Source organism: Pan paniscus, chromosome 13 (genome assembly GCF_029289425.2).
Source record: "Pan paniscus chromosome 13, NHGRI_mPanPan1-v2.0_pri, whole genome shotgun sequence".
NCBI lineage: Eukaryota > Metazoa > Chordata > Mammalia > Primates > Hominidae > Pan > Pan paniscus.
This window is the reverse complement of record NC_073262.2, coordinates 39990517-40003212: the sequence shown is the minus strand read 5'-3', so window position 1 is coordinate 40003212 and position 12696 is coordinate 39990517. Positions and strand designations below refer to the sequence as shown.

The window sequence follows — 12696 nt, the reverse complement described above, 5'->3', positions numbered from 1 at the left end:
AGTTTGTAGAAGTTAGCTTCAGTCTTTTAATCCTTACTGTAGGTCTCTTGCATCCATCTACTTATTGGACTGGCAAAACTCCCAGTGCTAGCTGCTCTTCTCACATTGGCCTGCCATGATTTCCAGTGAATGTCTTTTGGCTCTTTGAGGTTCTTCTTATATCAAGTCCAGCACATGCCCCATTCCTTTGCATCTTGTTGCACTGTGCGGTGTATGTTGACATAGTAGCCTGTTTTTTCCTCATTCATATGTGTTAGGAATTCCCTAGGAATGGCTTGTCATGTGATTTGGTTGTAGCTATCCATGGGGTTTTGGTTTTGCTATCTTGTTGCTCTGTTTTTCTGTGGGGATTTAAGTATCCCCTCTGCAGCCATCAACTCAGAATTCTTCAGGTAAATCACTAAAAGTTTACCTTCATTCAGAAGATGATACACTCATTTCCAGTGGGACCACAATAGGCTGTCATTTAAATGTACTTATAAATACTTCTGGAAAGATGAAGTTGATTTTTTAAAAAGAATAAATCACTTGAAGTTTCTGTTAAATAAGGAAGCTGTGGGAGAGTTCATTTATTAATAGGCATTACAAAGAATATATGATATTCTTGATTGATTTTCTCAAATTAATTCTGAAAGCTACTCTAGAACTTCCTCAGAAAGCTTTAAATGTTATTTTGAAACATGCTGCTCTTATCTGCCTAATTACAGGGATACTGACTTCAGTGACTCTGTATTATTATAGAAGTCTTATGAAGTATTCCTGAAGCGGCTTAAAATTTTTTTTTGCAAAATTAAATGATTGTGAAATAACTCATACCTTTTCTCTGCACACACAGATACATGTATATTTTAGCCTTGGTAATTTATATGCTTCTCTGTGGTCCTAGCTCATCGTTTTTGTTGAGTCATCGCATGGCAGGAGTGGAAGAGAGTGAACCCAGTCCTGCAAGATCCAAGGCGCTTTCAAACCATAACAAAATCTAAACTTAGGTGTATAGAGTAGAATAGGTTAATATATTAACAAATGTGCATTGAGTGTTTGCATTGGCCAAGGCATACAAATGTCTCAGTATAAAATCAGACAGATTTTATATAGTTTATAAACTGATTTTCAAGGCCATTGCAGAACAGGAGTTTTGTTTTTAGTATTAATAGCTAAAATTGGTTAAGGTAATTTTTTAAGTGAAAATCCAATTAGATAACTGCATTTTATTATAAACATACATATACATTCTAGGGAGTACATATTTACACATGTTCTAGGGATTAGGGGAAATGATGGAATCTCCTTACCACTCTACATTTTCTGGTGTTAACCTAATATTTTACCCTTAAATAAGCTAAGGCTCTGATTGTTAGTGACATATTACATACTCTTTATATGGCTATATATAAGGAAATACATGTAACGTGGATTTTTCTCTAAATTATTTGGAGCTGATACAGAAAAGAAATGGATGAGAACTGTAGAAGTTCACCTATTTGTTGTTAAAAGTTAAAAGTGAAGTTAAGGCTTGTGCTTAGTGACAATATGCAGTTCAAGCAATTCTCCTGCCTCAGCCTCTCAAGTAGCTGGGATTATAGGCATGTGCCACCACACCTGGCTAATTTTAGTAGAGACGGGGTTTCACCATATTGGTGAGGCTAGTCTCGAACTCCTGACCTCAGGTAATCCACCTGCCTTGGCCTCCCACAGTGCTGGGATTACAGCATGAGCCACCATGCCCGGCCTCACATTGTATTTCTTTTTTTTTTTTTTTTTTTTTTTTTCTGAGACGGAGTTTCACTCTTGTTGCCCAGGCTGGAGTGCAATGGCGCGATCTCGGCTCACCACCGCCTCTGCCTCCCAGGTTCAAGCAATTCTCCTGCCTCAGCCTCCCAAGTAGCTGGGATTACAGGCATGCGCCAACACTCCCGGCTAATTTTGTATTTTTAGTAGAGCCAGGTTTTCTCCATGTTGGTCAGGCTGGTCTAGAACTCCCGACCTCAGGTGATCCGCCCGCCTCAGCCTCCCAAAGTACTGGGATTACAGGCATGAGCCACCGTGCCCAGCCTATATTTCTATTTGACAGTGACGGTGTGGGCTATAGTCATTTGTATCCACCAGCAAATAGAATTACTATTGGCCATTCACACTATAGTAATTCCTTCCAAAGGCAAATGTGCACTTTCACACTAATCTTAAACTGAGGGTTCATTTAGAAGTTGAAAAAAAAAAATGGGAAAGATGTTTCTTCTGTGGCCAAACATCGGAAGATAATGAAACTTTATATAGTTCCATGCTTAAAAAGAAATACCTGAGAGGGCAGGAAGAGAAAATTCTGAGGGTTTGGGGGTAATCTTTAAATGATGCAAGGATTCAGAGAGGATACCAGGTATTTCCACACCCCCACCCCAAGGTAGATATTTCAGTTACTTTGTGTTGCTATAGCTCCATGATTGGGGTTTTGAATGCCTAGTGTGAGTAACTGTTTGAGTTGATATGGTTCACTTTATGTAGACTTAAATATCTGTTAAAATTATTTTTGTTACCCAAACAAATTAATAATTTTATGAAACAATTGCTTTTTAAAAAATAATATAATTGCATAATGTAAATGCCAAAAAGTTATTTGCTGTTTAAGAAATTGATATTCTCAAAACAAAACCTGATTCTACTTTTAAATTAACAAATGTGTGATAAAGTTACACATGGTTAAGATGCATATTGTTTATTAGTATTTGTTACGTTATGATTAGGCTTTCGGTTTCCTTGAAATTTCTTTTGTTAGTGCATGCACACTACATCTATGGAGATCTGGCCAGGCATGGTGGCTCACACCTGTAATCCCAGCACTTTGGGAGACAGAGGTGGGAGGATTGAACCCAGGAGTTCAAGACCAGCCTGGGCAACTTGGCGAGACCCTGTCTCTACAAAAATTAATTTAAAAAAAAATTAGCCCGGCATCTTGGTGTGCGCCTGTAGTCCCAGCTACTTGGGAGGCTGAGGCAGGAAAATCGCTTGAGCCCAGGAGGTTGAGGCTGCAGTGAGCCAAGTTCACGCCACTGCACTCCAGCCTAGGTGACAGAGCAAGACCCTGTCTCAAAAACAGAGAGAGAGAGAGAGAGAGAGAGAGAGAACTAATAAATAGATGCCTTTTTTTTTTTTTTTTTTTTTGAGACGGAATCTTGCTGTGTTACCCAGGCTGGAGTGCAGTGGTGCAATCTCAGCTCGCTCCAGCCTCCACCTCCTGGGTTCAAGTGATTCTCCTGCCTCAGCCTCCCTGAGTAGCTGGGATTACAGGCATGCACCACCATGCCTGGCTAATTTTTGTATTTTTAGTAATGACAGGGTTTTACCATGTTGGCCAGGCTGGTCTCGAACTCCTGACTTCAAGTGATCCGCCTGGCTTGGCCTCCCAAAGTGCTGGGATTACAGGCATGAGCCACCCCGCCTGGCCTAAATAGATGTCTTTAATGTTAGCTCCTTAAAAAAAGAGAGAGAGAGAGAGATACAATTCATATACCGTAAAATCCACCTATTTAGAATGCATAATTCAGTGGCTCACACGGAGTTGTACAGCTATCACCACAATCTAAGTTTAGAATATTTTTATCACCCCAAAAAGAAACCTGGTTGCTGTTAGCAGCAGTTCACCGGTCCCACTCCCCTTCCCAAACCTGGGCAACCCCTAAATTATTTTCTGTCTCCATAGATTTGCCCATTCTGGACATTTCATATAAATGGAATCATGTATATATGGTCTTTCACGAAGCATGTTTTCAAGGTCCGTTCATGGTGTAGAATGTGTTAGTACTTCATTCCTTTTTACTGCAGAGTAATTAATATTCTATTCGTCATGTGGCTGTACCTCTTTTTATTTATCCATTTATCAGCTGATGGACATTTGGGTTGATTACACTTAACAGCCATTCCACTGGCTATTGTGAATAATGCTGCTATGAACATTCATGTACAAGTTTTTATGTGAACGTATGTTTTCATTTCTTACGGGTGAGAGTTACATGAGAGTGGAATTGCTGGATTGGTATGGTAACTTTAGACTCCAATAATCTTTTTGGATAGCTTTTAAAAAACATTTTGAGGAACTGCCGAACTGTTTTCCAAAGTAGCCATACCATTTTGTGTTCTCAAAATGTGTGAGGGTTCCAATATCATCACATTTCTCGTCTTTTTTTTTTATCGTAGCCATCCTAACAGTGTGAAATGATATCCCCTATTCTATGCATTGTCATTTTTATGTTCTTGGTGGTATTTGCAGCACAAGCATCCAGTTTATTAATATTTTTCTTCTGTAACTTGTGTTCTTGATAGCATATCTAAGAAACCTTTACCTAAACTAGAGTCATAAAGATTTATTTGTCTTTTCTTCCAAGAGTTTTATAGATTTAGCTCTTACATTTAGGTCTGTGATTCCTTTAGAGTTAGTTTTTATGTATGATGTAAATAAGGATTTGAATTTTATTTTTTTATTTTTTATTTTTTTGAGACATCTCGCTCTGTCCCTCAGGCTGGAGTGCAGTGGCGCCATCTGGGCTCACTGCGTGCTCCACCTCCCAAGTTCACGCCATTCTCCTGTCTCAGCCTCCCAAGTAGCTGGGACTACAGGTGCCTGCCGCCACGCCAGGCTGATTTTTTGTATTTTTAGTAGAGACAAGGTTTCACCGTGTTAGCCAGGATGGTCTCGATCTCCTGACCTCGTGATTTGCCTGCCTTGGCCTCCCAAAGTGCTAGGATTACAGGCATAAGCCACCATGCCCGGATCTTTTTTTTTATTTTTATTTTATTTTATTTTATTTTTGGTATTTGAATATACAGTTGTCCCAGCACCATTTGCTGAAAAGAATTCTTTCTCCCACTGAATTTTCTTGGGATTGTTAGTGAAAATCAATGGATCATAAATGTAAGCATTTATTTCTGGACTCTGGATTCTATTCCATCCCCTTATGCGGACCACATAGTCTTGATTACTGTAGCTTTGTAATAACTTTTGAATTTAGGAAATATGAGTCTTCCAACTTTGTGCTTTTTCAAGATTGTTTTGGTTATTCTTAGTCCCTTGTATTTCCATGTGAATTTTAGGATCACGCTCATCAGTTTCTACAAAAGAAGCTGGGATTTTTATAGGGATTACATTGAATCTGTAGATAAATTTGGGGAGTACTGCCATCTTCGTGATAATCTGTTCGAAGGAAAGTGGCCTTTTGTAACATTTATGTAGTATATTTGAATTCCTGTGCAATGTTAATGTTCTTGTTTCACAATACAAGTCATTTTTTGTCCTTTTGGTTTTTTAAGAGAAGGGATCTCACTCTGTTGCTCAGGCTAGCCTCAAACCCATGGACTCAAGCAGTCCTCCCACCTCAGCCTCCCAGGTAGCTGGGACTTAGAGTGGTATTTTTTAGTATTTATTGTAGGCTGTTAGGAGCTGTGTCTATATAAGAGAGAGTAGATAGAGCCTTAACTATGAAATACTAAGTATACTTTATAAGTTGGTTTTTTTCATTTTTTCTTTTTTGTTTTTTTGAGACAGTCTCACTTTGTCACCCAGCCTGGAGTGCAGTGGTGCTCGCTGCAACCTCCGCCTCCCAGGTTCAAGCGATTCCCCTGCCTCAGCCTCCCAAGTGGCTAGGATTACAGGTGTGTGCCACCATACCTGGCTAATTTTTTTGTATTTTAGTAGAGACGGGGTTTCACCATGTTAATCTTGAACTCCTGACCTGTTGGTCTCAAACTCCTGACCTCAGGTGATCCGCCCGTCTTGGCGTCCCGAAGTGCTGGGATTACAGGCATGAGCCACCACGCTCGGCTGATATTTTTTCTTTTTTAGAAACATTCATAATGCTCAGGTACTCCCCACTAAATAATTTTTTAAATGCTGGTTATGTTAACCATTTTCAGTATATTGTTTAAGTATAATGTAGTTACTCTATGGAAGTCAAGCCTTATTCTCTTAATCAGTACTGCTTTTCAGCAATATTGAATACTGATATTTTGGGGCCGTTATTAACCCAGCTTTCTTTTAAATGTAATTAGGTATCTTAACATCCAGCTTGAAGATTTTTTTAAATTTTTTAATATAAATTTTCTTTCATGTCAGTCTTTCACTCACATAATCATTTGAGTAAGAAAACTAAAATGCCACACTGGGTTAATAACATTTTCTGCAATTCCTTAGTGCTGGTGTTTCTAGTGCAGCAAAATTAAGGATTTAAACCACTTTTTAACAATGTGCTGGAATTTTGGTTTGATAGGCTCACACTTGGCAAATGCCAATTAACAAATGGGCATTTTGACTTATTCCACTTCCTTTGTCAGCTTGTTACCTCTCTTGTCTTTCCTCTACTTTCCTTTTCTTATTCTAAGACCTTCTTTCTATAAGCCTGTAGTAAGGTTATACAACTATCCCTTCTCCTGAACTATAGCCTTAGCAAGAAAGTTCCAATTTCTGAGCTGTAATAGTCTGACTAGAGCTTGGTGAATATTTATTAATGAAGTCCGTTTCAAGGCACTGAAAATAGTTATCCTAGTGTTAGTCAGGGATTGGATAGGGGGGTGTTTAGGGCAATGGGAGAAATGGCATCACTAGCCTATAGAACCTAAAGATGAAACCCAAGAACAGGTTAGAATGAACCTGTTGGTAATAGTAAGTGAAAAGCAAACTTGGAATCCTTTTCTTTGCTTCTGTTGGAGTTTTCCTGGATTGGGAGATTTAATGTTGAAGAGTAATCAGATAGCTTTGGCTAGTTCTTAAATACAAATACACCCACAAAGTGTTTGCACAGGATTAATTATTAATATTAAGAGAATAAGGACTAGAATGATTGATTGAAACTGAATACAGCCATCTTGGGTGACTTAGAAATTACCCAGACTTTTTGTTAACTCAGCCTGACCTTGCCTCCGCTATCAAGGTTGAAGCCAGCAGTGGAGAGTGAAGAGTATCAGCAGTAAGGGTATCAGGAGCAGAGAGGGGAGACAGCAGCCAGGAGTGGGCAGGAGGAGAAAAAATGGAGAAGGAAGGGAGTCAGATCAAGAAGTAGGAATGGAAACAAAAAGGAATAAAAAAGAGAAGGAGTGAAAGGAATATGGATGTAAATCACTGAAGTAATGTCAAATATCATAAATTCAGTGTTTGGATATGCTTGCTTAGACTGCAGCAGGACCCTCCAAGAATTAAGTTTACCTGTGAAAGGAAGAAGGTGAGCAAGAGAGAAGGGAATTTAAAAAATACACTTGTTAAATTGTTTTTTAAATTTAAAATCAACATTAACATGCACAATTTAAAAAATTTTTCAACATAATAATATTTGAGTCATATTACTAGGGAGCACTATTCTAAGTCCTGTGTATATTGGTTCATTTAATCCTCACACAACTTTACAAGCAGGTACTATTAATATTTCTCCCATTTTACAGATGCAGAAACTGAGCCACAAAGAGAATAAGTAAATTGTCTAGGCTAGTCAGATCACAGAGCCAAGATTCCACTTGAGGCAGCATGGCTATAGCTGGCTCTGTCATCTCTACCTCCCCGTCTCCATGATTTGTATGATATATTTCTATAGATATTTGTCTCGTTTTGAGAATGTTACATTTCCTTGAAATAGTTATATATCTGCTAGAGTAACAAACTCATGACACTATTCAGAGTTCAAACAATTCTAAACACTATTCGCATCAACTTCCTTTTACTTTTTTCCCTTTAATTTGAGAACGTTTATTAAACTAGGTCCAAAATACAAAAATAAATAGTGCATGGTCCCTGTCCTCAGTGAACTGAATCTCAGTTTGTAATTGTTTGATTACTTGAACCAAACCAGCTGTACTCCTCCAATACTAGTGTGAATTATTTGGCTTGAACCAAGCTTGCATGTGCCAGTGAATGTTTGTTGGCTTCAAAAGTATGCTCACCTTTAAAAGCTATGGACCAACTAGTAATATTTCTGTTACCCAAAACATTTGGAATTCTTTTAAGCCTCACAACAAAATCACCTTCCATACAAAAAGCAGTAGTACCTAGTTTGATCACCTTCCTTAATCATCCTTGAAATTAAAGCCTCACATGGATACTCACAAAATATTTATCTAAAAAGGTGTTTTGTTTTGTTTTTACAGCCTTGATGGAGGGAAATATTTGCAGGTTATAGAGAAGGAAATGTGAATGGAATTAGTGGATTTCACCAGGAACTTTGGAAGAGTGTTGGGAATTAGTGTTTAGCTGGAAAGTATTTTCTTGATCAGTGTCTTTCAGGCAAGTAAGAGAAATTCTGGATCATCTGACAGGAAGGAAGTTTAAGTACTAAATTCAGTCTAATTTGACTTTTGACCTGAGCCTCTATTGCTTCACTCTGACAAATAGTTTTAGCATTTGAAGGCTTGATTAACCATTCCCCTGTTAGACATGAATAATGACAATAAATGAGAGATTGTGGGAAACTGAGAGTGTCTTCATTTTCTTGAATGTCTTATGTGGGCATCAGCTCTCAGATTTTTATAGTGGCATTTGGAATACTTTGAATTTAATATTAGTGCCACTATATATTATAAATATTCATTCAACAAATTGAACAACAGCCACATAGTGCTAAATCCTAGGAACACAAATAAAGAACTCTGTTCTGTGTTCAAGCTACTTCCAGACTAAATTACTCTTTTGAGCATTCTCAATTTTTCTAATCCTTTCCTTGTTGTAATTTTAAAAGGAAGAAATAAGTTGAAAGTGCAAATTAAAATTATTCACTCATTTTAAGGTAACATTATTTCTAGTTCTTGGGAGCCAAACTCTATTTTACATCTGTTATAAAGATTTACCAGAAGGAAAACTTCTTAAAGTCATTTTTACTTCCTTTACACATCTGCAAATGCAGTTGGACTAGAAAGGTCCTTTTCAGATCCTAATTCCAGTGATTAAGTTTCATATTACATTTTTAAAAATCTCATACCGAAAGGATCCACTGTCCCTCTGTCAGAAATTTTCTTCACCTCTAGTTTGGCATTGTTTCTGTACGGTAATTGTTGACACCCCCCGCAAGACATAGTGAGGCTCAAATGTTCATCTCTTGAAAAATGGGTACTCAAATCTTGACATTTAGAAATTGTCTTCCCATGGGAAATTTCTTGAATGTAATCTTAAAACATTATTTGAGTTTATTTTATGCCTATTTTCTAAGTCCGCAGTTACTTGATTTATTATTAACTTTTGGGGTACATATTCAAACTTCATGTTTCTCTGTCTTAGTATCTTTGTAGTGCTTGTGTTCTTATATTTCTGTCCCAAGGACCTAATTTACTAAGCTAAAAAAAAAAAATTGCTAATTTATGGATCTCTGATTGGCAAAGTTTCTACTATATTGGTTTATATTACATGCTTATACCCTGGTGGTGTAGCTGCTTTCATTATTGCTATAGTTAAGTAATAGAGATAATTAAGTAACAGTTTTATGTTCAGAATCCTCCTTATTTTGCCCTCTAGGTGGTTTTTCTGTTCCTTCAACAAGATAGTGAAGGTATCTTCACTATCTTGTGTGGTAGTTATAGCCACACAATGAATCATTGCTTGATTTTTTAAAAGAGTATTAGAAAATGGTGACTCTGCCTAGAAAAGGAGTATAGTGGGTATACTTGATCCGCTTTTCATCTTTTTTTTTTTTTTCAGGTATAGCATCATTTTTTTGCTTATTTTCTTCTTTGCCTCCACAATGTGCAAATTAATATTATTTAAACTTTCTCTTTAGCATTTTTAGTATGTTCAGTCAACTCCCCTTTGTTCTATGTGCAAAACGAGTAAAACAGATTTATAGATTAGTTCTATTTAATGAATAACTTTATTAAAACTATTACATCAATCTTGTCATAGCCCAACTCACAGTTCATACTATTAATATTGCATTCCTTCCTTGCACACCCCCCCCCCCTTAAAAAATAGAAGGTTTGGGCTGGGTACAGTGGCTTATGCCTGTAATCCCAGCACTTTGGGAAGCCGAGGCAGATGGATCACCTGAGCTCAAGAGTTCAAGACCAGCCTGGCCAACATGGTGAAACCCTGTCTTTACTAAAAATACAAAAATTAGCCAGTGTGGTGGTGCATGCCTGTAATCCCACCTCAGGGAGGCTGAGGCAGGAGAATCGCTTGAACCTGGGAGGTGGAGCTTTCAGTGAGCCGAGATCACAGCACTGCACTCCAGCCTGGGCAACAGGAGCGAAACTCCTCAAAAAAAAACAGAAAAGAAAAGAAAATAGAGGGTTTTTTGAAATGTATTTGTTTTTAAATGACCAGAGTTTTATCTTTTCTTCAGATAATATCGTCTACTGCATTATTTTTGGCTGCAAAAGTGGAAGAACAGGCTCGAAAACTTGAACATGTTATCAAAGTAGCACATGCTTGTCTTCATCCTCTAGAGCCACTGCTGGATACTAAATGTGATGTATGTAAATACTGGGTTTTTTATTTTTCTTTGTAAATTTGAAACTTTTTCATAATGTAGGCCTAACAAAAATACACAGTTCAATTAGTGGTGCCTTCCAAATGCTGCTTGTTTTATTACCTCTTAGGAATGCAATGCCAGGAAGCAGTCTGGCAGAAAAACATATAATGTATATTCATGAATTTGGATGTCATTCTGAATTATAGAAGGCTTTGATTCCAGATGCTTTGTTGATTCAAAGATACTTTTGTTTCATATTTTGTTGTTCAGAGTTATGATATATGTAGAGGGTAAGTCCTATCACCTCCACTGGAAGCTGTATTTGAGACCAGAATATAAATAACTTCTTAAATTGTCAACAGATGAAGGAACAGAAAATCTTCTGAATTTACCCCTAGATGAGTAGTCTTTTTAAAGTATTGTTCCTTTTTTAATGCATGTACTACTACTAATCTCTCTGATACATAAAGCTGCATTTTATTATGCTTTCATGAGCAGCATTTTTTTAGTATTTTAATTTTCCTAGAGTAATGTTCCTTTCCAGACAACTTTATCATCAACATTGTAATAGACCTTATTTGAAAGAACTGTTTTAAATTTTTCTGACGTCTTAAGAAATAAGGAGAAATAAGGAAGTTAGAATTATGGCCCTTTAAAAATTTTCGGCCAGGCACAGTGGCTCATGCCTGTAATCCCAGCACTTTGGGAGGCCGAGGCAGGCGGATCACCTGAGGTCGGGAGTTTGAGACCAGCCTGATCATATGGAGAAACCCCATCTCTACTAAAAATACAAAATTAGCCAGGCATGGTGGCACATGCCTGTGATCCCAGCTACTTGGGAGGCTGAGGCAGGAGAATCGCTTGAACCCAGGAGGCAGAGGTTGCGGTGAGCTGAGATCGTGCCATTGCACTCTACCTAGGCAACAAGAGTGAAACACCGTCTCAAAAAAAAAATTTTTTTTTCTAGCATCCTGAGTTACTTAATCAGGAACCTTTACCCATTGAATGACTAACAGATTATATTAATTCAAAGTCCAGATTAATTTAAGCTTCAGTGGAACTATATCTGATTTTATTAATGGCAAGTTTTATCATGATGTTGGCTTTAAGGGAGTAAACTGTTAATGTAGCCATTAAATAATAGGTTGTCATTATTTAAAGATAATTCCTACAGTTTATATTAACTGTACAAATTCAGAACTATTTCTTGGGGTACTGTTTAAATAATAGAAATTGACTGTTTTAAAAATCAGCTCAATGACCTTTCAAAGTAGAGCATAAATAAAATAAAAGGTACTTTTACTCTCTGGCTTTAGAAATATGTCCTTACAAAAATGAATATAGGTATATTCATATCAGTAATATAGTATTTCCTTATCACTTTGGTCAATTGTCATGATTTCAGAATAGGACAGCAGTAATTTTTCATATCCTTTATTTCCAGAGTAACTGTAATAGAGGGATAATTTCTTGAAATTGAGTAAGGAGGTTCTCTGGTATTTATGTCCCCATGGGTATGAGATACATTATTTTGGTATGTTTGGTCATTTCTAAGGTGGCAGGGAAGTTAATTCTAAAATTAACTCAGTGACTTACTGTGACTTTTGAGGAATTACCACATGAAATGTCCTAGAGTGAGTTTGTAAGCCAGGTTTGGGTTAAAGGCAGGTTTGAGTTGGATGTTTTTAATTGACTTGGTGCTTCCTGTCTTTAATATCTCTTGAAGCACCAGTGCCTAGGTTGTTTCACTTTACAGACTGTGCACATCTCCTTATTTCAATTAACTTACCCTCTTTCGTATTGGTTAGGTTTTTGTTTTCTGGTGTTTGTTTCCTGTTACAGAAAGTAATTCAGTTTAGGCTTGCCACAGAATACAGGCTTTCTCTGTCACCCTCAGTTTATTTTCTCCATATTTTCAAACTACTGTGGTTCTTTTGTAATCAACCTGTAATTCTCACAAGATGTAACAGTCATGCAGTCTAGTAATGTTATTTTTATTTTAATCAATTTGATAATATTTTTATCTGACAGGCTTACCTTCAACAGACTCAAGAACTGGTTATACTTGAAACCATAATGCTACAAACTCTAGGTACGTACTTACATCAGATAATGGCTTTTTGTGTGTATTTCACTAAAGCATTCTAAGTAAGTGAAAAGATTTCTGAAATAATTGTATTATTGAAGAAAGTTGTTTTAGACAGAATAAGGTTGCCTGGTTATAAGGAAATTACTTTTCTAGAATTTAATTTCATTTGGCATAATTAAA

The 12696-nt window shown here is 37.1% G+C and overlaps 1 protein-coding gene across 4 annotated transcripts in view; it reads left to right on the top strand.

The window, feature by feature from the left end:
• Nucleotides 1-12696, top strand: part of CCNT2 (cyclin T2) — a 38180-nt gene that overhangs the window by 7686 nt on the left and 17798 nt on the right. For 2 of the 4 annotated variants that reach the window (XM_008976382.6, XM_003822803.7), the window contains exons 3-4: nucleotides 10299-10427; nucleotides 12459-12519. In XM_008976382.6, the coding sequence (XP_008974630.1) occupies nucleotides 10299-10427; nucleotides 12459-12519 (190 nt within the window). Of the gene's footprint in view, nucleotides 1-10298; nucleotides 10428-12458; nucleotides 12520-12696 lie in introns of those variants that run through there. The other 2 variants (XM_055108547.1, XM_034954095.2) reach the window with 1 other exon arrangement.